Here is a 26,581-nt window from a genome sequence, read left to right as displayed (position 1 = left end):
ACAGAGAACAGAATGGTGGTTACCAGAGGCTGGTGGGTGAGGGAATTGGGGATATGTTTTTTAAAGGTACAGACTTGGAGCTAGTAGATACATATGTCCTGGAGAGCTAACACACAGCATTGTGATTATAGTCAACAATACTGTATTATAAACTTCAAAGTAGCTAAGAGACTAGATCTTAATTGTTCTTAACACAAAAAAAGTAATGGCTATTATATGATGTGATAGAGGTGTTAGCTAACACTACAGTGACAATCATATTGCAATATATAAATGTATCAAACCAACATGCTGTGCACCTTAAACAATTTTATACATCAATAATATTTCAATTTTAAAAAATGGACATTTTTTCAAATGCTATTTATACATATATTGAGATGATCATGTGGTTTTTGTTTTTTATTCTATTGATGTTAAACCAACCTTTCCTATCTGGGATAAATTCCACTTGATCATGGTATGTAATTTTTTTAAATGTTGCCACATTCAGTGTGCTATTATTTTGGTATTCAATTAAATTTCTATACACTAGCAATGAACAATCCAATAAATGAAATTAAGAAAACAATGCAACCAAGGGGGGAAAGCGGGTGGGGGGTGGTTGGTGGGATGAACTGGGAGACTGGGCTTGACATATATACACTAATATGTATAAAATAGATAACTAATAAGAACCTGCTGTATAAAAAAAATAAAATAAAATTCAAAAAAAAACCCAATGCAATTTACAATAGCACTGAAAAGAATAAAGTACTTAGGACTAAATTTAACAAAAGAAATCTAAAACTTTTAAATTGAAGAGTACAAAACTGTTGAATGAAAGTAAATAATTTAAATGAATGGAAAAAAGCTTATGTCTATGGATTAGAAGCTTTAAAATTGTTGAGATGGCAATACTCTCCAAAGTGATCTAAAGAGTCAACGCAATTCCTTTCAGCATCCCAGCTGACTTCTTTGTATGTAGAAATTGACAAGCCAATTCTAAAATTCACATGGAATTGCAAAGGACCCAGAATAGCCAAAATAATCTTGAAATAGAACATAGTATGAGAACTCACACTTTCTGATTTTAAAACTTACTACAAAATAATGATAATCAAGACCATGAGGTACAGACGTAAAAATAGACATATAGATCACTGGAATAGAATTGAGAGTGCACAAGTAGACCTATGTATCTATAATCAGCTAATTTTCAACAAAGGTGCCAGGACCATTGCTATGGTCTGAATGATTGTGTCCCTCTCAAAATTCATATGTTGACATCCTAACCCCCAAGGTGCTATTAGGAGGTGGGGCTTTTGGGAAGTGATTAAGTCACTAAAGCAGAGTGCTCATGAATGATATTAGTGCCCTATAAAAGAGGCTAGAGAAAGCTCCCTTGCCTTTCTGCCATGTGAGGTTATAGTGAAAAGATGGCCATCTAGGAAGTGGGACTTCACCAGACACCCAATCTGTCAGTGCCATGATCTTGGACTTCCCAGCCTCCAGAACTGTGAGAAATAAATATTTTTTTGTTTATAAGCCACTTAGTTTATGGTATTTTGTTACAATAGCCTGTAAAAACTAAGACAACCATTCGATGGGGGAAAGAATAGCCTTTTTAAATGGTGCTGGGATAACTGATGTCAACATGCAAAAGGAGGAAGTTGGATCCTTACCTTTCACCATTTACAAAAATTAACTCAAAATGAATCAAAGACCTAAGTGTAAGAGGTAAAAATTATACAACTTTTAGAAGAAAACATAGGGATACACCCTTATAATTCTAGCATTAAGAATGTTTTACTAAATGTGACACTAAGAGCACAAGCAACAAGAGAAAAATAGATAAATTGAACTTCATCAAAATTAAAAACTTTTGTACTGCAAATGATGCCATCAAGAAAGTGAAAGGACAACTCACACAATGGTAGAAATACTTAGAAGTCATATGTCTTCTGTGTGTCTTTCATCCAGAACATATGAAAATGCTTACAATTCAATAGTAACAGATAGATAACCCAATTAAATTGGGCAAATGATATGAATATGTATCTTTCCGAAGAAGATATACAAATGACCAATATGTACATGAAAATATGCTCATCATCATTAGCTATTAAGGAAATGCAAATCAAAATCACAATGAGATACCACTTTATACATACTAGGACAGGTATAATCATATATATAAACAGCAAAAAATGTAGGTAACAATGTGAAGAAGTTGGAATCCTCCAATAAGGTTGATGGGAATTTAAAATGGTGCATCAGCTTTGGAAATAATTCAGCAGTTACAATATGATCAAGGAATTCCTTAGTTATATATGCAGGAGAATTGAAAACAGGTGTTCAAAGAAAAATTGCTCCATGAATGTTCACAGCAGCATTATTCATGATTAAAAAAGACTGGAAATAACCCAAATGCCCATCAGCGGAAGAGTGAAAAAATAAGTGGTGGTATATACATACAACAGAATCTTATTCACACTTAAAAGATTACTGAGTGAAAAAGCCAATCACATAAGACCACATATTATATGATCATAACTACATGATATCCCATCTATTGCCAGAGTAGGCACACCTATAGAGACAGGTAATTGATTAGTTCTTGCCTAGGCATGGGGGATGGGTAGGTAGGGGTGGTGATACTTACAAGGTTTTTTTTTTTTGTGGTGACAAAAATGTTTTAAAACTAACAGAGGTGATGGTTGCACACATCTATGAAATATTAAAAACCATTGAATTGTATACTTTAACTAGGTGAGTTATATCTGAATTATTTCTCAATCAACTGCTAAAAACTAACAAAGAAAGGAAAAAGGTAAATGAAGTACTAATGTATGCTACAACAAGGAAGAATTGAAAAACATGATGTTTGAAAGAAGGCAGATAGAGAAGGTCACATATTGTATGACTCTATTCATAGAAAATGTCCAGAGTAGACCAATCCATAGAAGTAAAAAGCAAATTAGTGATGTCTAAGGTCTGGGGAGAGAGGATTGGGGAATGACTCTTTTAAATACTTTTTTTTTTTGGTGTCATGAAGATGCTCTATAATTAAATAATGGTGATGGTTGTACAACCTTGTGAATACACTAAAAACTATTGAGTTGTACACTTAAAATGGTAAATTTTAGGTATATTAACTATATCATGATAAGAAAAAAGTAAACAGGAAAGGTGGAATGGAGCAACAATAAAGATAAAAGATGAATAGAAAACAAATGTCAAAAACAATATCAATAATCACATTAAATGTAAATTGACTAAACCCTCTAATCAAAAGTTAAAGGTAATCAGATTGAATAAAAAGTTTTAAAAAGAAAACAGAGACTAAATTCTTTGCTGCTAACATGAGATATATTTTGATTATGAACATACATATAGGTTGAAAGTAAAGAATTGAAATATATACTACATGAAATGATATGCATAAAACACTATAGTACATATTAATTTCAGATAACATATACTTAATAGTATGATTAGTATTAGAGGCAAAGAGGGAGATTGCATAACTAAAAATGGGTTAATATAGCAGGATGATATAATAATTTTAAAATATATATGCACCTAATAACACAGTTCCAAAATACATGAAGCAAAATCAACAGAATTGAAAGGAGAAGTAGATAAATTAAGATTTTTATTTGGAGATTCAATATCAAACTCTCAAAAATTAATAGGATGAATAGACAGAAAAGTAGAAGGATATAGTAGACCTGAAAAGCACTATGAACCAATTCAACATAATTAAGATTTATACAACTTGCACACAACAGCAAGATACAAATTCTATTCAAGCGCCTATAGACTATAAACCAGGACACACTGGAACATATCCAGAGACATAAAACAAGACGCAAAAATTTCATGGTCTAAAGGTATTGAAATCATACAGAGTCTGTTCTCTTATTACTGTGGAATTTTGTTAGAAATCACTATCAAAAGGTATTTGGAAATAACCCACATATTTTCAAGTGCAATGTGACATTTACCAAGAGAGATCTTTGACTTAACTATTGAAAGCCTCAATAAAGTTAAAAGACTGAAAAAAACACAGAGGGTGATTGCAGAGAAGAAAGCATTTAAATGAGAAATTAATATCAAAAGATACTTAAAAACCCCCATGTATTTGGAAATTAAATGTCCACTTTTATATGATGGGTGTATCTAAGAAGCCATAACAAGGAAAATTAGAAAATATTTGGAACTGAATAAAAATGAAAAGAGAATTTATCAGAATTTGTTGGATGCAGCTGAAGCTGCTCAATGCAACTAAATATAATGTGGAATCCTGAATAAGGTATGAAAACAAATAATGGACACTAGCAGAAAATGTTGTGAAATTTGAACAAAATCTGTACTTTAGTTAATAATACTGTATGACATGTTGATTTCCTGTTTTTGGTCATTGTACTATGGGTATACAAAATGTTAATATTCAGTGAAGTAGGATGAGGGATGTGAGGGGACTCTGTGCTATTCTGCAGCTTTTCTGTAAGTCTACAATTAGCTAAAAAAATAATAAAAACTGGCATTACCAAGTGGCAATGAAATCATGGATCAACTAGAACTCACGTATGTTGCTGGTGGGAATACAGAATAGTACTGCCACTTTGAAAACTGGTTTGGTAGTTTGTTTGTTTATTTCTTTTAAATAAAGATAAACCTACAACTTTGTTTTGACCCAGCAATTCCATTCCTAAGTATTTACCCAAGAGAAATAAAAACAGAGAACCTAAAATAGTCTTTGAAAAATAATTCTCATACCAATTTTATTCCTAATAGTCCCAAACTGAAAAGAATGTAAATATCCATCTGGAGATAATTGAATAAACAACTGGTAGTATATTCATGTGATGATAGTTACTTAGCAATAAAAAAGAGCAAGTTAATGATAAGTGCAACAAAATGGATGTATCTCAAAATCACTATATTGAAAAAAGATGATAGACACATAAAAGAATGCAATGTTTATTTTCATTTATTTGAATATCTGGGAAAGTTAAAACTAAATATTAGTAATAAAGATAAGAACAATGGTTGTCCCATTACAGGTGTATTGCCTGGAAAGTGAATGGGGACAATTATTGAGTGGTAGAATTACTTTAAATCTTGTTTTTTTCTGATGGTTACATAGAAATTATCATTTTTTCTTACTCATCAATCACTATACATAAAAATCTGTACATTTTATTGTATGTAAATTATATCTTGGCAACAAAAAGGAAAAAAACAAGGCTGCACCAAATACATTGTACAATTGTTTCTATTTACTGGATAAGCTAAAGTGCAAAGCTACCATCTTTAAGAGACAGAAAGCCCATGTTTGAGCTCCCATTCACACGAGCTTCCTCCTGATGAGCAATTTTGAAACTATGTTTTAAGGAAATAGAGCCCAGTCAAAGTGTAGCACTTTTGCTGGGAAGTTGAGACATAACATTTCAGAGCTGAATGGAGACAAATTTGGGTGTTATGCCAGGAGAGAATGGACAGACACACAGGGGATTCTCTAAAACTTGCATAAAATTTCTTCTCATGATTTTGGCCAACTCCTGAGATGCAAATGACCTAGGTAAGCCTCTTGGGGTCCTAGCATATAACAGATGCTGGAAGGCTGGAAAGCAAATCTGAGATTTTAGAGATCGTATACGCATAGTGGACCGTCTTTGTAAAATACTCAGGGCCTTTAGTTGAGACTGAAGTAAGGCTATGCGCTAGGAATCTAATACAGTATCCAGGTGATATGCTGATAATTTAACTTTCAGTTAGAATAAAATTTAACACTTACGAGAGAAAGATGACAAAATCAAGGGCTTTTATAACATAATACCCACAATACTGGGCATACAATTAAAAGTACTAGATATGCAAAGAACATAGAAGCAGCAACTGCTGATCAGAAAATGAAAGAGTTAATAAAAGAGACCCTGAGGTGATTGAGTAATCAAAAATCCAAAGGCAAAGAGAATCTTGAAAGCAGCAAAAGAGAAGCAACGCATCACAGATGAGAAATCCCTAAGTTTTACTGATTTCTCACCAGAAAACATGGAGGCCAGGAGGCATTGGGATGACATATTCAAAGTCATGGAATAAAAATATTATTAACCAATAATATTATGTCCAGCAAAGCTACTCTTTAAAAATGAAAGAGAAGTTAAATGTTTCCAGTAAACAAAAGCTAAGAATTTGTTGCTAGCAAATGTGCCCTACAAGGAATATTATAACAGCACTTCCCTGGTGGTGCAGTGGTTAAGAATCCACCTGCCAATGCAGGGGACACGGGTTCGAACCCTGGTCAGGGAAGATCCCACATGCCACGGAGCAACTAAGCCCATGCGCCACAACAAGTGAGCCTGCACTCTAGAGCCCGTGAGCCACAACTACTGAGCCCACATGCCACAACTACTGAAGCTCCTGTGCCTAGAGCCTGTGCTCTGCAACAAGAGAAGCCACCGCAATAAGAAGCCCACACACCGCAGCGAAGAGTACCCCCGCTTGCCGCAACTAGAGAAAGCCCACACGCAGCAATGAAGACCCAACACAGCCAAAAATAAATAAATAAATAAACTTATAAAAGGAAAAAGAAATACTATAGGGAGTCTTCCAGGATGAAATAAAAAACAACAAAAGTTGATTTTGGGGGGAAAATTTCCAACATTGATAAAACTTTAACTAGACTTACCAGAATAAAGAGCGACGATGCAAATTACTAAAAACATGAATAGAAGAGGATACATGACAGAAATAAAATGGATTATAGGGAAATACTATGAATAACTGCATGCCAACTAATCAGAAAATCTACATGAATTTTTAAAGTAATTTTTATTGGAGTATATTTGATTTACAATGTTGTGTTAGTTTCAGGTGTACAGCAAAGTGAATCAGTTATACATATACATATAGCCACTCTTTTTTAGATTCTTTTCCCATATAGATCATTACAGAGTACTGAGTAGAATTCCCTGTGCTGTACAGTAAGTCCTTATTTGTTATTTATTTTATATATATTGGTGTGTATATATCAATCCCAATCTCCCAATTTATCCCTCCCCCCCTTCCCCCCTGGTAACCATAAGTTTGTTTTCTACATCTGTGACTCTATTTCTGTTTTGTAAATAAGTACATTTGTACCATTTTTTTTAGAATCCACATATAAGCGATATCATATGATATTTGTCTTTCTCTGTCTGACTTACTTCACTCAGTAAGATAATCTCTAGGTCCAGCCACGTTGCTGCAAATGGCATTATTTCATTCTTTTTTATGGCTGAGTAATTTTCCATTGTATATATGTACCACATCTTCTTTATCCACTCCTCTGCCAATGGACATTTAGGTTGCTTCCATGTCTTGGCTATTGTAAATAGTGCTGTGATGAACATTGGGGTGCATGTATCCTTTTGAATTATAGTTTTCTCTGGATATATGCCCAAGAGTGGGATTGCTGGATCATATTGTAGCTCTATTTTTTGTATTTTAGGGAACCTCCATACTGTTCTCCATAATGGTTGTACCAATTTACATTCCCACCAACAGTGTAGGAAGGTTCCCTTTTCTCAACACCCTCTCCAGCATTTATTGTTTTTAGATTTTTTTATGATGGCCAGTCTGACTGGTGTAACATGATACCTCATTGTAGTTTTGATTTGCATTTCTCTAATAATTAGTGATGTTGAGCATCTTTTCATGTACTTTTTGGCCACCTGTATGTCTTTATTGGAGAAATGTCTATTTAGATCTTCCACCCATTTTTGGACTGGGTTGTTTGTGTTTTTGATATTGAGCTGCATGAGCTATTTGTATATTTTGGACATTAATCCCTTGTCAGTCGCTTCATTTGCAAATATCCTCTCCCATTCTATGGGTTGTGTTTTTGTTTTGTTTACAGTTTCCTTTTCTGTGCAAAAGCTTTTAAGTTTAATTAAGTCTCATTTATTTACTTTTGATTTTATTTTCTTTAGGAGATGGATCAAAAAAGATATTGCTGCAATTTATGTCAGAGAGTGTTCTGCCTATGCTAAGAGTTTTATAGTATCTGGCCTTACAGTTAGGCTTTTAATCCATTTTGAGTTTATTTTTGTGTATGGTGTTAGAGAATGTTCTAATTTCATTCTTTTACATGTAGCTCTCCAGTTTTCCCAGCACCGCTTATTGAAGAGACTGTCTTTTCTCCATTGTATATTCTTACCTTCTTTGTCATAGATTAGTTGACCATAGGTGTGTGGGTTTATTTCTGGACTCTATTCTGTTCCATTGATCTGTATGTCTGTTTTTCTGCCAATACCATGCTGTTTTGATTACTGTAGATTTGTAGTATAGTCTGAAGTCAGGGAGCCTGATTCCTCCAGCTCCATTTTTCTTTCTCAAGATTGCTTTGGCTATTTGGGGTCGATGCAGAGATATACCACGTTCTTGGATTGGAAGAATCAAAATTGTCAAAATGACTATACTACCCAAAGCAATCTACAGATTCAATGCAATACCTATCAAATTACCAATGGCATTTTTCACAGAATTAGAACAAAAAATTTACAATTTGTATGGAAATACATGAATTTTAAAAAATACACAAGCTGTGAAGACTAATTCACAAAGAAAAAGAAAATCTGAATACACCTGTTACAAGTAAAGAGATTCCATTTGACATTAAAAAACTCCACTAAGTACTGCTCAGGCCCAAATGGCTTCACTGGTGAATTCTATCAAATATCTAAAGAATTAACACCAATCATTCAAAAACTCTTCCAAAAAATAGAAAAAGAAAGAATATTTCCCATCTCATTTTATGAGGCTAGTATTACTCCTGATACCAAAAAATAGACAAAGACGTCATATAAAAAGAAAAACCACAGACCAGTACTTTTTCTTAATATAAGTACAAAAATCCTCAACAACATACTAGCCAACCAAATCCAGCAACATATAAAAATGAGTATACATCAAGACCCAGGGGAATTTATCCAAAGAATGCAAGGTTGTATCAGCATGTGAAAATCGATCAATGTAACGTGATATTAATAGAATAAAGGACAAAATCCAATGTGTTTTTATAACAAAATAGTGACCATACAAAAAGTAGAAGGGAACTTCCTCAACCTCATAGAGGACATCTGTAAAACACCTACAGCTAACATCTTACTTCATTATGAAAGACTGAAAGAGTTCCTCCTAAGATCAGAACAAACAAGTTTGCTTTTACCACTTCTATCCAACTTTGTACTGGAGGTTTTACGCAGAGAATTTAGGCAAGAAAAAGAAATTAAAAGATATCTAGATTTTAAAGAAAGAAGTAAAACCATCTTTATTTGAAGATTACATGATCTTGTACTAGGAAGCAAGTTTAACAAGTCTTCAGGCTACAAGAGTAATATAAAAGAGTCAATTGTAGTAGTATATAATAGCAATGGACAATCTATAAATGAAATAAAACAATTCAAATTTCAATAGCATCAAAAAATAATAAAACATTTAGAAATAACTTTGACAAAAGAAGTGCAAGACTTGTACAATGAAAACTGCAAAAAATTTTTGAAAGAAATTTAAAAATATCTAAATACATGTAAAGATATCTCATGTTTATGGATTGGAAGACTTATCATTGTTAAGATGACAATACTGTATTAACTGATCTACAAATTCAATGCTTACTTATCAAAATCCTAGAAGTCTTATTTTTCAAAACTGAGAAACTGCTTAAAAAATTCATAGGGAGTTGCAAGGAACCCAGTAGCCAAAACAATATTGAGCAAGGAGAACAAATTTGGAGCACTCACACTTCCACATTTCAAAATATACTACAAAACTACAGTAATTAAGATTGTGTAGTACTGAAATAAGGAAAGTCTTGTAGATTAACAGAATAGAATTGAATAGAATTTATATGCCAACAAATTAGATAACCTAGATTCATACAACCTACCAAGATAAATCATGAAAAAATAGAAAATCTGAACAGACCAATAATGAGTAAGGTGATTGAAGCAGTAATAAAAAAACTTCTCAACAAAGAAAAGTCCAGTACCAGATGGTTTCATTGGTTAATTCTACCAAACATTTTACAAAGTAAGGCCAATCCTTCTCAAACTGTTCCAAAAAAATTGAAGAGGAAAGAACACTTCCAAACTCATGTTATGGGGTCGGCATTACCCTGATATCAAAGCCATATAAGGACACTACATAAAAGAAAACTACAGGCCAATAATACTACAGGCCCTAATGAATATAGATGCAGAAATCCTTAACTAAATAAAGTTGACTCTTGAACAACATGAGTTTGAACTGTGTGGGTCCACTTATATGTGGATTTTTTCAATAAATACAGTATAAAGATGGAGGAGTAAGAAGTCCCTGAGCTCACCTCCTCTCACAGGCACACCAAAATTACAACTGTTTACAGAGCAACTATTGATGGGAAATACTGAAATCCACCAGAAAAGATCTTCTACAACTAAAGGTATAAATAAGGAACCACAATGGGAGGAGGGGTGGAGTCATGGTATAGTCAAGACCTATAAATAGGAGAATAATTACAATTGCAGAGGTTTTCCCAAAGGAATGAGGGGTCTGATCACCACATTGTGCTCCCCAGCCCAGGGGTCCTGCACCAGGAAAATGAGCCCCCAGATCATTTGGCTTTGAAGGCCAGCAGGGCTTACTTTTGGGAGATCCAGAAGGCTGTGGGAAACAAAGACTCCACTCCTAAAGGGCGCACACAAAATCTCACACTCTTTTGGACCCAGGGCAGAAGCAGTAATTTGAAACTAGTCTGGGTCAGACCCACATGCTGATCTTGAGGAGTCTCTTGAAGAGGCAGGAGGCAACAGGAGCTCACCCTGGTGAAATAGGTACTGGCGGCAGCCATTTTTGAGAGCTCTATCACGTTCTACCATGTGGACACTGATGCTGGCAAGCACCATTTTGGAACCCTCCATGTAGCTTATTTGTCTTGGGACCCAGCAGGCCCATGCCCACCAGTACTGGGATGCCTCAGGCCAAGCAACTAGCTGAGTGGGGATACAGCCCCACCCACCAATAGGCAGGCTGCCTTAAGACCCCCTGAGCCCACAGCCACCCTTGGACATGGCCTTGTCCACCAGAGGTCCCAGGACCTGGCCTAACACACCAGTACACAGGCACTAGATCTGGGACCCCCAGGACCCTCTAGCCAGAGAATCCAGGACCCAGCTCTGCTCACTAGTGAACAAGCATAAGCCCCAGGACACCCTGGGTCCCAGCTCAGCCCACAAGCAAGCTGGCTCTAGTCTTGGGACCAGCCTGACCCACCAGTGGGCTGTCAGCTGCCCCAGGATTCTGGGTCCCAGACACCAGCCCCGGGACCACTATAATCCTGAAGCCTGGTGTGGCAGAACCCAGCCCACCCACCAGCAGGCTGGTACCAGCTCTAAGACACCATGAGCTCCATAGCCAGCTGCCCTGGGATCAGGCCCCACTCACCAGTGAGCCGACACAAGCTTCAGGACACCCTGGACCCTTTGGCCAGCTGTGTCAGAAAATGGGCCCACCCACCAGTAGTCTGACAATAGCTCTAGGACCCGTGGGTGCTGTAGCCAGAGACCCCAGGACATATCTCTAATTGCCAGTGGGCTGGCACTAGCCCCAGGATATGGCTTCACCCACCAGCGGACAGGCACCTTCCCTAGGACCCCCCAGTCCCTGGTCCTAAACAGCAATAGGCCATCTCTAGCTGTGGGACACCTTGGGTTCCTCAGCCAGCAGCCCCTGGATCCATCCCCACCTGCAGCTGGCTGACACTAGCTTTGGGATACCTTGGGTCCTCCATCCAGGGAGCCCAAGGCCCAGTTCCACACACCAGTGAGTCAGCACTAGCACTTGGACACTCTAGGCCCTGGCCTTGCCCACCAGCAGACTGATACCAACCTTGGAACCCCCTGGGACAAATCCCCATCCACCAATAGGCCAACACCAGCTCTGAGATATCTTGGACCCCTCAGCCAAAATCTTTAGATGATATCAGTAAAGACATCTTGATCTTGTAAAGTTTATCAGAATCTTTTACAGAAACATAACTTTGAAGAGGGATTATTTAATGAGACACTAAATGTAAGTTCCAACTGGAGGAGAAAAAAAAGGAAAAAGTGGATTGTAAAATTCCTTATATTCCAATTGGTTAAATTTTGTGACTTGAATATTAGTATTGTTGAGCATGAGTATTTTAAATAAAAGCAGTAAGATGATCATTTCTCTCCCTTTAACCTCCCCCAAATCTTTAAAGAAACCAATAGATGTTTTTGTTTCTGTATAACCAGAATTCAAGGAGATATTTAAAAACGAAGGGGAAATAGTATATTTTAGGTTGATTAACAGCATAAATTTTGACATGTTTACTTTGTGAAGATTCGTATTGCACTATAAATTTTTCCACTGAAGATATAGAATTAGAATAAAAATATTAAGATTAATATTCTGGGATAGGTTGATCTCTTCTAAGATTTAAAAGCTGCATTTTAAAAATTTAGATTTTACCATATATCTTTGTCATCTTCAAATAGTTTTAATTATCTCAAAGGTTATGTGTCTGTGTTGCAGAATTCATTGGCATTTTTGACACATAAAATAATTTAGCAGGATAAATGGAAACTTTACATTTGCATATTTATATAGTTTACATTTCTTACATTATTGTTAACCTAAATATCAGATAAATAGGTTAAGAATAATTATTAAATAGAAGAATCCCGATTAAACGCAAATGTTACCAGTCGACGTCTGTACGTTGTTCACAGTACATAATCCGAAAGTATTGAGCATAGCCGCTGCAATTCTACTGGCCAAGAAAGTTAATTACCTAAAGAAATTGCCCAAACAATAGCAATCTTCATGATGGCCTTAGTCCGTGAATTGAAACGGCTATGCTCAATAGGATTACGTATTGCTACATACCGATCCAGCGAAATAGCGCAGAGGTGCATGATGGACGCTGTAGAAAATAAAACATCTAAAGAAATCCAGACGGGGCACAAATATCTAGGTAATGGCCAGACATAATCTGAAAGAGAACAGAGAGAAGACAAGAACATATTATGTAAATTATACCAACTGTAGTTTTAAATTTAGTCTACTTAGTTTTTCTTCTCATAATCTAAGTTTATAAAAGAAAGTGAAATTTGGTAAACATTGTTTTCCATAGTAATGCTATGACAATGATGATGATAATGCATTCAGTGTTACATACATTATTTTTTATTGAGGTAAAATTTACATATTATAAAATTAATCACTTTAAAGTGTACAATCTAGAGGCATTTAATCCATTCACAACATTATGCAGCCATCACCTCTTTCTAGTTCCAAAACATTTCATCATTGCAAAAGGAAACCACTACCCATTAGGCAGTCATTCTCCATTTTCGCCGCCCCCCCCCCCCCAGCCCCTGACAATTTCTTATCTGCTTTTTGTCTCTTGAATTTAGCTAATCTGGTTATTTTATATAAATGGAATCATACAATAGGCGACCTTTTGTGTCTGGCTTCTTTCTTTTTGAGGTTCATCCATTTTGTAGCTTCTATCAGTACTTCATTCTTTTCTATGGCTGATGCTCTTATCAGTTGAAATTTTTTTGCATGCTCTCATAAATGAAATTTTCTTAATTTCCTTTATGGATTGCTCATTGCTCTTGTTTAGAACTGTACCTAATTTTCATGTATTAATCTTGAATCCTTCAACTCTGCTGAATTCATTTATTAAATCTATATTTTTGTGTGTGGGTTCTTTAGGATATTCCATATGTAAGATCACGTCATCTGCAAAGAGAGGTAATTTTATTTTTTCTTTTCCAATTTTCCTCTGCCTTTTATTTTCCTTCACTTGATTTCTCTAGATAGAATTTCCAGTGCAATGTTGAGTATAAGTAGTGAAAGCAGATATCTTGTCTTTCTCCTGATCTTAAAGAATAATCTTTCATTATTTCATTATTGAGTAGGATATGCAAGCTGTGGGTTTTTCATAAATGCCTTTTATCATGTTGAGGAAGTTTCCTTTTATTCCTAGTATGTTGTGTGTTTTTAATGATGAAAGAGAGAGAGATTTTGTTAAATGCTTTTCTACATCAATTGAGATGATCGCGTGGTTTTCTTACCTTCATTCTGTTAATGTGATGCATTACATTAATTGATTTTTTATATGCTGAACCACCTTTCATTCTTGGGATAAGTCACACTTGGTCACAGTGTATAATATGATGCTGAATTTAGTTTGCTAGTATTTTGTTGAAGATTTTTGCATCTATATTCATAAGTGATATTGGTCTATAATTGTCTTTTCCTGTGATGTCATTATCTGGCTTTGGTATCTGGATAATGCTGGTCTCATAGAATGAGTTACAAATGTTCCCTAATCTTTTATTTTGTAGGAGTTTGAAAAGTATTGGTATTAGTTCTTCTTTAAATAATTGATAAAATTTGACCAGTGAAGCCATCTGGTCCAGGACTTGTCTTGTTGGAAGGTTTTTTGATTACTGATGCAATGTCTTTACTTGTTATAAAGTCTAATCAGAGTCTTTATTTCTTCTTGAGTCACTTTTTTAAAAAAATAAATTAATTTATTTAATTTATTTATTTTGGCTGTGTTGGGTCTTCATTGCTGCGCACAGGCTTTCTCTAGTTGCAGCGAGTGGGGGCTACTCTTCGTTGTGGAGCATGGGCTTTGGCACGTGAACTTCAGTAGTTGTGGCACGCAGGCTCAGTAGTTGTGTCTCGTGGGCTCTAGAGCACAGGCTCAGTAGTTGTGGCGCATGGGTTTAGCTGCTCTGCGGCATGTGGGATCTTCCTGGACCAGGACTCAAACCCGAGTCCCCTGTATTGGCAGGTGGATTCTTAACCACTGCGCCACCAGGGAAGTACCTGGAGTCACTTTTAGTAGCTTGCTCGTTTTTAGGAATTTGTCCATTTTATTTAGGTTATGTGGTTTGTTGGAGTACAATTGTTCATTTATTCTTTTATAATCCTTTTAATTTCTGTAAGGTCAGTAATAATGCCCTTCCCCACTTTCATTTATAATTTTAGAAATTTGTGTCTTCTCTCTCTTTTTTTCTTAGTATTTCTAGCTAAAGGTTTATCAACTTTATTGACTTTATTGTGCCTTAAATCTCAATTTCTCCATTTTTTGAAGGATAGTTTAGAGTTTTGCCATATACAGAATTCTTGGTTGACAGAATTGTTGTTGTTGCTGTTGCTGTTGAGCACTTTAAATATGTCATCCCACGGCCTTCTGGCCTCCGTGGTTTCTAAAGAGAATTCATTATTAATTTTGTTAAAGATCCTTTGTAATTTTGACCATAATGTCTTGGTGTGGATCTCTTGGAGTAATATATGATTAGCATTCATTGAGCTTAGTAAACTTGAGAGTGTCTTGTGTCTCTCAGGTGCTGTTCATTTTTCTTCATTTTTTTCTCTTTCTTCTCCTCAAACTGGATAATCTAAATTGACCTATCTCCAAGTTCCTTAATTCTTCCTTCTTTCTGCTCAATTCTGCAGTTGAATTGGTCTAGTAAATTTTTAATTGAATTTTTGTACTTCTCATCCCCCAAATTTCTATTTGATTTCTTTTTATAATTTATATCCCTTTATTGCTATTCTTGATTTGTTGAGACAAAATTCTCCTGGTTTCCTTTAGTTCTTTGTCTATGGTTTCCTTTGGCTATCTGAGCATTTTTGAGAGAGTTGATTTAAAGTCTTTGTCTAGTAAGTCTAATGCCTAGGCTTCCTCAGGATCATTTTCTATTAATTTTTTTTTTTCCTGTGAATGGGCCATACGTTCTAGTTTCTTTGCATTCCTCTTACCTTTGATGAAACTTGAATATTTTGAATTTTATAATTTGGCAACTCAGGAAATTTGATTTTGCCCCAGACATGTATGGTTCAGAGGTCAGCTAGAGATTTAAGCTGAGTTTATGGTTCCTCAGAGAGGAATCTATGGTTCCCTCTATCTCTACCCTTTCCTATATGCTCCCTTGACTTTCAGCTTTGAGATTTCCTCAAACTCTGTCCTCAGTTTCTTTGGGCTACAATAACTGCAGATTTTTTGGAGGTTTAGGCACTTGACCTGACATAGACTGCATCTTCCTCTTCGACTGTAAGTCATGAAATTTGGAAACTCAAGCAGTGCTGTTCTCTTCTTCCAAGTCTTGAGACCCTCCAGAATCTTTCTGTTTTAGGTTTTTCTCCAGTACCTTTAGACAGTTGTTTTTGTATTATGTTTAGAGTTGATAGTTTTTATCTGCAGGAAGGTTGGTTCAATACTTGGTCATACCAGAGGTGTAACTAACAACCATTGGAATTCAAGGAGCACAACAAAGAAATCAAAGACATTACTAAAAGTTCTTCTAAACAAAAATGTTTATGAATGTTCATTTCTGTTCATCATTATCTTGTAACCTCCTCAGATTGTATCCACCCAGAAGCTGATTGTGTTGAGGGTTTGGGTATTCTTGAACTGTTTGACTTGCAAAAATTATTTTTCAAATTGTGTTTCAAATACACAAGTATTACCTGACTGCCATTATGTGGAAAATTTTGCTGCCATAACCACTGGAATATAAGATGCACTGGGTCAGTATTGTTATCTGTTTTATTCATAATGCTTAGGTCAATGCATGGCACAAAGTAGGCACTAAATAAATATTTGTTAAATTTATAAAAGAATATACCCCCCTCAACAGATCATAACCTCACTCTAAACCCAACTTCACCATATGCCAATATATAGCCTCATGAGGATACATATCCACTCTGCAAAGTCAATACACTATCTGGTCAGTTCTCAGCAGTTACATATTTAATAATGGCAAAAATGGCAATAGCTATTGTACAGTACCTGTCATATACCAAACACAGTGTTAGTTAGGTACTTCATTTTTAGTTATATTCCATACAACACAAAAAATTCTGCAGTGTCAGTTCTGTTATCCTACAGTGTGAGGAAAATGTGTCTCAAAGTTTCAGACTTGTTCAAGTCTACAGTGTGAGTAAAGAATTTTGCTCCAAATCTGACACTTTTTCCTGAACACTAAGGTACCTCCTATCACCATACACTATTTCTTATTGAATAATAAATTCAATTGCTTTTATAATAGAGGACAATATTCCTTGTACAGGGTTTTCAAGAAGTCTACTTCCAAACATACAAGACGTACAATTATGGCTGATCACAATTATCCCCTAAGATTCTTATTAAATATATTCCTTCCTGGATTTCACTACAGACCTGTTAATTCAAAATATTTAGAATTTCAGTGAAAATTTAGTTTTCATATTTGTCTTTTTAAGAAGACAAATGGATTTTTCAAGTTGTCTCAATGGAATTAAAGTGTATTTTCTTTAGATAAATTTATGTGATCAGGCACATTCCAGACAAGAAATATGTGAAAAGTTTTGTGGAGGTTGCATAGCAAAAAGGCCATATAGCATAATTTCCATGGGGGAGGTCAATTAGTTGAATGAGATTAAATCTTATTTCCAGAGGTAAAAATTGTGTAGTGTTTCATAAGACATTTTCCTACATTCAGTCATTCATTTATTCATTCAAAGATTACATCAGCCTTAATAACTCCAAAAATCACAGGCATCCCCACCAATATTGACAATAATGGCAAAGACTGAAAAATAGACACTGTAAAATTTCAGTTCATTTGTGCAAATGAAAAAATACAAGGGCTTTATTTCTATGAAATAATGGAGACAAGCTTTGCCTTGCACAAAGTAGGCACTCAATAAATATTTGTTAAGTGTATAAAGGAATATCACCACCCTGCAGATTATAATCCCATCACAGAAAAAATAATAATTTTCCAATATTCTGATAATATAATTAAGGAATGTGGAAAAGTTGGACTGTAAAGCAATCCCAAAGCTAGAATGGAAATAAAGAAGTTATAATTGATGTCTTTAAGTTAACATATATGAAAAGATGAATAACCACAAAAAAGTTTTAAAAATTCTCTAATTCATTTCATAAAATAATAGTGTCAATATCAAAACTTACAAAATACTGAAAAAATAAGACTAGAGACAAATAACATTCATTGATATAGATTCAAAATTACGAACAAAATATTCACAAATAGAATCCAGCAAAGAGTAAAATGAAAGAAAAATACATTACAGTAAAACAAAACTTATTCCAGGACTGCAATGGTAATTTAATATCATAAAAATCTGCCAATATAATCCCTTATATTAAAATCTGTAAAGAACTTTTATGATCTTTTAATAGATTTTTAAGAATCACTTGATAAAATACAGGAGCCATTCCTAACTAAAACTTTAACTATATAGAGATAAAGGGAATCCCCTTAAATTTGATAACTTACAAAAACCAAAAGCAATTATTGTAAACAGTAATGCATTAAATACATTTCAATTACATTAAATTTAAAAATTGGACAGGACAGTCTTTACAATGCCCTTGAAGAAGCTACTATAACCATACTCAGTGAAGGAAGGGTGGATGTTGTTGAGATTAACAGAAAGAGGACTTCTCAAATAAGAAATAGAACTTATGAAAAGAACCAAATGAGAAGTTTAGAGCTACAGAAAAAATCTGAAAGAAAAAAATCACCAGGTGGGCTCAATAGAAGAATGGATATGGTAGATGAAGAGTCATTAAAACTGAATGCAGATCAATAGAAATTATCCAAACTGAACAAGAATGAGAAAAAATTAAAAATAAATGAACATAGTAGGGACCTATGGGACATATGTATGCGTGTAACATTTGTGCCATTGAAATCTGAGGAGAGGAGAGATTGATACAGAAAAAAACTATTTGAAGAAATAACTAAAATATTCCATATTTGATGAAAAATAAATTTACAGATTTAAGAAGTTCTGCAAAACCCAAATGGTTAAACTCAAATAAAATCATGCCTAGATACATAATAATCTGGTGAAAACAAAAGATAAAGAAAAAACTTTTGAAGCAGCTGAGAAAAATGACTCTTTCATCAGAGGCCAGAAGGCAGTATAATCACAATTCAGAATTTTATATCCAGTGAAAATATCTTCAGAGAATGAATATGAAAGAAAGAGATTTTCATAGGAGGGGAAACTAAGAGATTGGTTGCTAGGAGACTTACTTTAAAAATTTTTAAGGATGATCTTCAGAAAGAAAGAAAACTTGTAAAAAATATACAAACAGCTCATGCAGCTCAATATCAATAAAACAAACAGCCCAATCAAAAAATGGGCGGAAGACCTTAATAGACGTTTCTCCAGGGAGACATACAGATGGCCAAGAAACTCATGAAAAGATGCTCAACATCACTAATTATTAGAGAAATGCAAATCAAAACTGCACACCGGTCAGAATGGTCATCATCAAAATGTCTACACATAATAAATGCTGGCGAGGATGTGGAGAAAAGGGAACCCTCCCACACTGTTGGTGGGAATGTAAGTTGGTACAACCACTATGGAGAACACTATGGAGGTTCCTCAAAAAACTAAAAATGGAACTACCATATGTTCCAGCAATCCCAATCTGGGGCATATCCCTGGAGAAAACCATAAATCAAAAAGATATGTGCACCCCTGAAGGCAGACAGCAGAAGCAAGAACTAAAATCCTGCAGCCTGTGGAATGAAAACCACATTCACAGAAAGATAGACAAAATGAAAAGGCAGAAGACTATGGACCAGATGAAAGAACAAGATAAAACCCCAGAAAAACAACTAAATGAAATGGAGATAGGCCACCTTCCAAAAAAAGAATTCAGAATAATGATAGTGAAGATGATCCAGGACCTTGGAAAAAAGAATGGAGGCAAAGATCGAGAAATGCAAGAAATGTTTAACAAAGACCTAGAAGAATTAAAGAACAAACACCTAGAAGAATTAAAGAACAAACAAACAGAGATGAACAATAAAATAGCTGAAATGAAAAATACCCTAGAAGGAATCAATAGCAGAATAACTGAGGCAGAAGAACAGTTAAGTGACCTGGAAAACAGAATGGTGGAATTCACTTCCACTGAACAGAATAAAGAAAAAAGAAAAGAAATGAAGATAGCTTAAGAGACCTCTGGGACAACAGTAAACGTACCAACATTCACATCATAGGGGTCCCAGGAGGAGAAGAGAGAGAGAAAGGACCTGAGAAAATATTTGAAGGGTTTACAGTTGAAAACTTCCCTAACATGGGAAAGGAAATAACCACCCAAGTCAAGGAAGCACAGAGAGTCCCAGGCAGGATAAACCCAAAGAGAAACATGCCAAGACACAAAGTAATCAAATTGACAAAAATAAAGACAAAGAAAAATTATTAAAAGCAGCAAGGGAAAAACGACAAATAATGTATAAGGGAACTCCCATAAGGTTAACGCTGATTTCTCAGCAGAAACACTGCAAGCCAGAAGGGAGTGGCACTATATATGTAAAGTTATGAAAGGGAAGAAACTACAACCAAGATTAGTCTACCCAGCAAGGATCTCATTCAGATTCAACAGAGAAATCAATAGCTTTACAGACAAGCAAAAGCTAAGAGAATTCAGCACCACCAAACCAGCTCTACAACAAATGCTAAAGGAACTTCTCTAAGTGGGGAACACAAGAGAAGAAAAGGACCTACAAAAACAAACCCAAAACAATTAAGAAAATGGTAATAGGAATATACATATTAATAATTACCTTAAATGTGAATGGATTAAATGCTCCAATCAAAAGACACAGATTTGCTGAATGGATACAAAAACAAGGCCCTTATATATGCTGTCTATGAGAGGCCCACTTCAGACCTACGGACACATACAGACTGAAAGTGAGGGGATGGAAAAAGATATTCCATGAAAATGGAAATCAAAAGAAAGCTGGAGTAGCAATACTCTATCAGACAAAATAGACTTTAAAATAAGGATTGTTACAAGAGACAAGGAAGGACACTACATAATGATCAAGGGATCAATCCAAGAAGAAGATATAACAATTATAAATATATATGCACCCAGTGTAGGAGCACCACAATACATAAGGCAAATGCTAACAGCTATAAAAGAGGAAATCGACAGTAACACAATAATAGTGGGCAACTTTAACACCTCACTTACACCAATGGACAGATCATCCAGACAGAAAATTAATAAGGAAACACAAGCTTTATGACACAATAGACCAGACAGATTTAATTGATATTTATAGGACATTCCATCCAGAAACAGCAGATTACACTTTCTTCTCAAGTGCACATGAAACATTCTCCAGGATAAATCACATCTTGGGTCACAAATCAAGCCTCAGTAAATTTAAGAAAATTGAAATCATATCAAGCATCTTTTCTGACCACAACGCTATGAGATTAGAAATAAATTACAGGGAAAAAATGTAAAAAACACACACACACGGAAGCTAAACAATACGTTACTAAATATGCAAGAGATCACTGAAAAAATCAAAGAGGAAATCAAAAAATACCTAGAGACAAATGACAATGAAAACATGATGATCCAAAACCTATGGGATGCAGCAAAAGCAGTTCTAAGAGGGAAGTTTATGGCAATAAAATCCTACCTCAAGAAACAAGAAAAATCTCAAATAAACAATCTAACCTTGCACCTAAAGGTACTAGAGAAAGGAGAACAAACAAAACCCAAAATTAGTAGAAGGAAAGAAATCATAAAGATCAGAGTAGAAATAAAGGAAACAGAAACAAAGAAAACAATAGCAAAGATCAATAAAACTAAAAGCTGGTTCTTTGAGAAGATAAACAAAATTGATAAACCTTTAGCCAGACTCATCAAGAAAAAGAGGGAGAGGACTCAAACCAGTAAAATTAGAAGTGAAAAAGGAGAAGTTACAACGAACAGCGCAGAAATACAAAGAGAGTCTACTACAAGCAACTCTATGCCAAAAAAATGGACAACCTGGAAGAAATGGACAAATTCTTAGAAAGGTATAACCTCCAAGACTGAACCAGGAAGAAATAGAAAATATGAACAGACCAATCACAAGTAATGAAACTGAAACTGTGATTAAAATCTTCCAACAAACAGAAGTCCAGGACCAGATGGCTTCACAGGTGAATTTTATCAAACATTTAGAGAAGAGCTAACACCCATCCTTCTCAAACTCTTCCAAAAACTTGCAGATGAAGAAACATTCCCAAACTCATTCTGCAAGGCCACCATCGCCCTGACACTAAAACCAGACAAAAAAAGAAAATTACACACCAATATCACTGATGAATATAGATGCAAAAATCCTCAACATAATACTAACAAACAGAATTCAAAAACACATTAAAAGGATCATACACCATGATCAAGTGGGATTTATCCCAGGGATGCAAGGATTCTTCAATATACACAAATCAATCAATGTGATACACCATATTAACAAATTGAAGAATAAAAACAATATGATCATCTCAATAGATGCAGAAAAGATTTTGACAAAATTCAACACCCATTTATGATAAAAACTCTCCAGAAAGTGGGCATAGATGGAAGCTTCATCAACATAATAAAGGCCATATTTGACAAACCCACAGCAAACATCATTCTCAATGGTGAAAAACTGAAAGCATTTCCTCTAAGATCAGGAAGAAGACAAGGATGTCCACTCTGGCCACTATTATTCAACATAGTTCTGGAAGTCCTAGCCACGGCAATCAGAGAAGAAAAAGAAATAAAAGGAATACAAATTGGAAAAGAAGAAGTAAAACTGTCACTGTTTACAGATGGTATGATACTATACATAGATAATCCTAAAGATGCCACCAGAAAACTACTAGAGCTAATCAATGAATTTGGTAAAGTTGCAGGATACAAAATTAATGCACAGAAATCTCTTGCATCCCTATACACTAACAACGAAAGATCAGAAAGAGAAATTAAGGAAACAATCCCATTTACCATTGCAACAAAAAGAATAAAATACCTAGGAATAAACCTACCTAAGGAGGTAAAAGATCTGTACTCAGAAAACTATAAGACACTGATGAAAGAAAGCAAATATGACACAAAGAGATGGAGAGATATACCATGTTCTTGGATTGGAAGAATCAATATTGTGAAAATGACTGTACTACCCAAAGCAATCTACAGATTCAATGCACTCCCTATCAAATAACCAATGGCATTTTTTACAGAACTAGAACAAAAAATCTTAAAATTTGTATGGAGACACAAAAGACCCCAAATAGCCAAAGCAATCTTGAGGGAAAAAAAACAGAGCTGGTGGAATCAGACTTCCTGACTTTACAGTATACTACAAGTCTACAGTAATTAAGACAATATGGTACTGGCACAAAAACAGAAATATAGATCAATGGAACAGGATAGAAAGCCCAGAGATAAACCCACGCACCTATGGTCAACTAATCTATGACAAAGGAGGCAAGGATATGCAATGGAGAAAAGACAGTCTCTTCAGTAAGTGGTGCTGGGAAAAGTGGACAGCTACATGTAAAGAATGAAATTGACACACTCCATAACACCATACACAAAAATAAACTCAAAATGGATTAAAGACCTAAATGTAAGACTGGACACTATAAAACTCTTAGAGGAAAACATAGGAAGAACACTCTGACATAAATCACAGCAAGATCTTTTTTGACCCGCCTCCTAGAGTAATGGCAATAAAAACAAAAATAAACAAATGGGACCTAATGAAACTTAAAAGCTTTTGCACAGCAAAGGAAACTATAAACAAGATGAAAAGACAACCCTCAGATGCTGATGAGGGTGTGGAGAAAAGGGAACCCTCTTACACTGTTGGTGGGAATGTAAATTGATACAGCCACTATGGGGAACAGTATGGAGGTTCCTTAAAAAACTAAAATAGAATTACCATATGACCCCGCAATCCCACTACTGGGCATATACCCAGAGAAAACCATAATTCAAAAAGACACCTGCACCCCAATGTTCACTGCAGCACTATTTACAATAGCTAGGTCATGGAAGTAACCTAAATGCCCATCGACAGATGAATGGATAAAGAAAATGTGGTACATATATACAATGGACTACTACTCAGCCATAAAAAGGAACGAAATTGGGTCATTTGTAGAGACGTGTATGGACCTAGAGACTGTCATATAGAGTGAAGTAAGTCAGAAAGACAAAAACAAATATTGTATATTAACGCATATATGTGGAATGTAGAAAAATGGTACAGATGAACCGGTTTGCAAGGCAGAAATAGAGACACAGATTTAGAGAACAAAAGTATGGACACCAAGGGGGGAAAGCTGGGTGGAGGGTGGTGATGGAATGAATTGGGAGATTGGGATTGACATATATACACTAATATGTAAAAATAGATAAGTAATAAGAACCTGCTATATAAAAATATAATAAAATAATGTTTTTAAAAAAAGAAGAAAAAATATTTCAGACGTGGAAAACACAATATACTGGCTTCAAAATTTTTAAAAAGGCAAAATTAAAATGAATAAACATTTAATCAAAAAAAAAATACATGCACCCCAATGTTCATTGCAGCGCTATCTACAATAGCCAAGACATGGAAGCAACCTAAAAGTCCATCAAGAGAGGAATGGATAAAGAAGATGTGGGACGTATATACAATGGAATATTACTCAGCCATAAAAAGGAACGAAATAGTGCCATTTGCAGAGATGTGGATAGACCTAGAGACTGTCATACAGAGTGAACTAAGTCAGAAAGAGAAAAACAAATGTTGTATAATATCACTTATATGTGGAATCTAGAAAAATGGTACAGCTGAACTTACTTTCAAAGCAGAAATAGAGACACAGATGTAGAGAAGAAATTTATGGATACCAAGGGGAGAAGGGGGGATGGGATGAATTGGGAGATTGGGACTGACATATATACACTACTATGAATAAAATAGATGACTAATGAGAACCTACTGTATAGCACAGGGAACTCTACTCAGTGCTCTGTGGTGACCTTAATGGGAAGGAAATCTAAATAAGAAGGGATATATGTATACGTATAACTGATTCACTTTGCTGTACAGTAGAAACTAACACAACATTGTAAAGCAACTATACTCCAATAAAAATTAATAAAAAATGAAGTTTCCTGTTTTAAAAAGAAAGAATAAGTGAGGAACAACAGAAATGGTAAACAATCTGGGAAAATATAATAATTATTTTTCTTTTCTTAAATCTTTAAAATATATGTGACTGTCAAAAAGAAAAATTATAAAATCATCTGAAGGTTCTCAATGTATATAGATGTACTCCATATTGCAATTAAAACAAAAAGGGGGAGGGCCAAGGGGACTATATGGTTGTAAGTTTTTTATATTCACTTGAAGTGAATAAAATACTAATTATAAGGAAATTTTGACAGATTAGGTATGTATATGTCGATCTAAGAGGCAATCACTAAAAAATTGTACAGAGAAATATAGTAAAAATTCAACAGATCAATAAAAATGGAATACTAAAATGAAATGCGGAACCCACCAAATTATTCAGAAATAGAAAAAAAGGAATGAAAAAGTGAAGGGATAAATAGAAAATAATAAAATAGCAGACATAATTACAAACAAATTAATAATTGCATTAAATGTAAATGGTATAAGGTGTAATTTGTATCAATTTAAAGAGATAGCCACATTGGATTAAAAAGAAGAACAATAATACTATATGCTGTCTATAAGAAACCTACAAGTTTAAATATAATGTAGATAGATATATAGTAAGAGAATGGAAAAAGATAAACTATGCAAACACTAATCAAAGAATGCTGGAGTTGCTATATTAATATTAGACAAAGTAAATTTCAGATCAAAGAATATTACTAGGGATAACAGAAACCATTTTATAGTGATAAAAGTGTCAATTCCTCAAGGGAATATAACCATAGTAAAGATTTATGCACCTAATAACAGAGATTCAAATTTCATGAAGCAAAAAAAAAAAAAAGAAAGAAAACAAAAGTACAATCACTATATATATATATGTATATACACACACACACACACACACACACACACATATATATGTACAATGGAACATTGTTTCATCTTCAAAAGAATGAAATTAGGATACATACTACAACATGGAGGAACCTTGAAGACATTATTCTTAGTGAAATAAGCCAGACACAGAATGATGACTCCACTTATATAAGGTTCGTAAAATAGTCAAATTCACAGAGACAGAAAGTAGAATGGTAGTTACCAGGGGCTGGGGGAAGGGAGCAAGAGGAGTTATTGTTTAATGGGTACAGAGTTTCAGTTTGGAATGATAAATTCCGGAAATGGATAGTGGTAATGGCTTCACAACAGTGTGAATATACTTAATGTTACTGAACTGTATGCTTAAAAATGGTTAACATGATGAATTTTATGATATGTATCTTTTACCAAAAAAAGGAAATAGCACTTTTCCAGCCACCTTAGAAGCCCTTCCATGTGCTCTGACCCAATTGTAAACCCTTCTCCCCCCAAAATTAACCACAGTCCTGACATTTACAGTAACCAGTAACTTAACATTTTTTTATAGCTCTATCAATAAAGTGTGCATTCCCTAGGGGAAAAAAAGTACAATCACAATTATACTTTGAGATTTCAACATCTTTTCCTCAGTAGTTAACATAACAAGTAGA

The 26,581-nt window shown here is 34.8% G+C and overlaps 1 protein-coding gene across 1 annotated transcript in view; it reads right to left on the bottom strand.

Moving 5' to 3' along the window:
* The window catches only part of HTR2C (5-hydroxytryptamine receptor 2C), a 114,069-nt gene that overhangs the window by 24,101 nt on the left and 63,387 nt on the right, over nucleotides 1-26,581 (bottom strand). Inside the window, exon 3 of the mRNA XM_068533486.1 lies at nucleotides 12,827-13,027. Coding sequence (XP_068389587.1) covers nucleotides 12,827-13,027 — 201 coding nt within the window. The remainder of the gene's footprint in view (nucleotides 1-12,826; nucleotides 13,028-26,581) is intronic.

Source organism: Eschrichtius robustus, chromosome X (genome assembly GCF_028021215.1).
Source record: "Eschrichtius robustus isolate mEscRob2 chromosome X, mEscRob2.pri, whole genome shotgun sequence".
NCBI lineage: Eukaryota > Metazoa > Chordata > Mammalia > Artiodactyla > Eschrichtiidae > Eschrichtius > Eschrichtius robustus.
The sequence above is the reverse complement of the archived record's forward strand: the minus strand, read 5'-3'. Positions and strand labels throughout refer to the sequence as shown.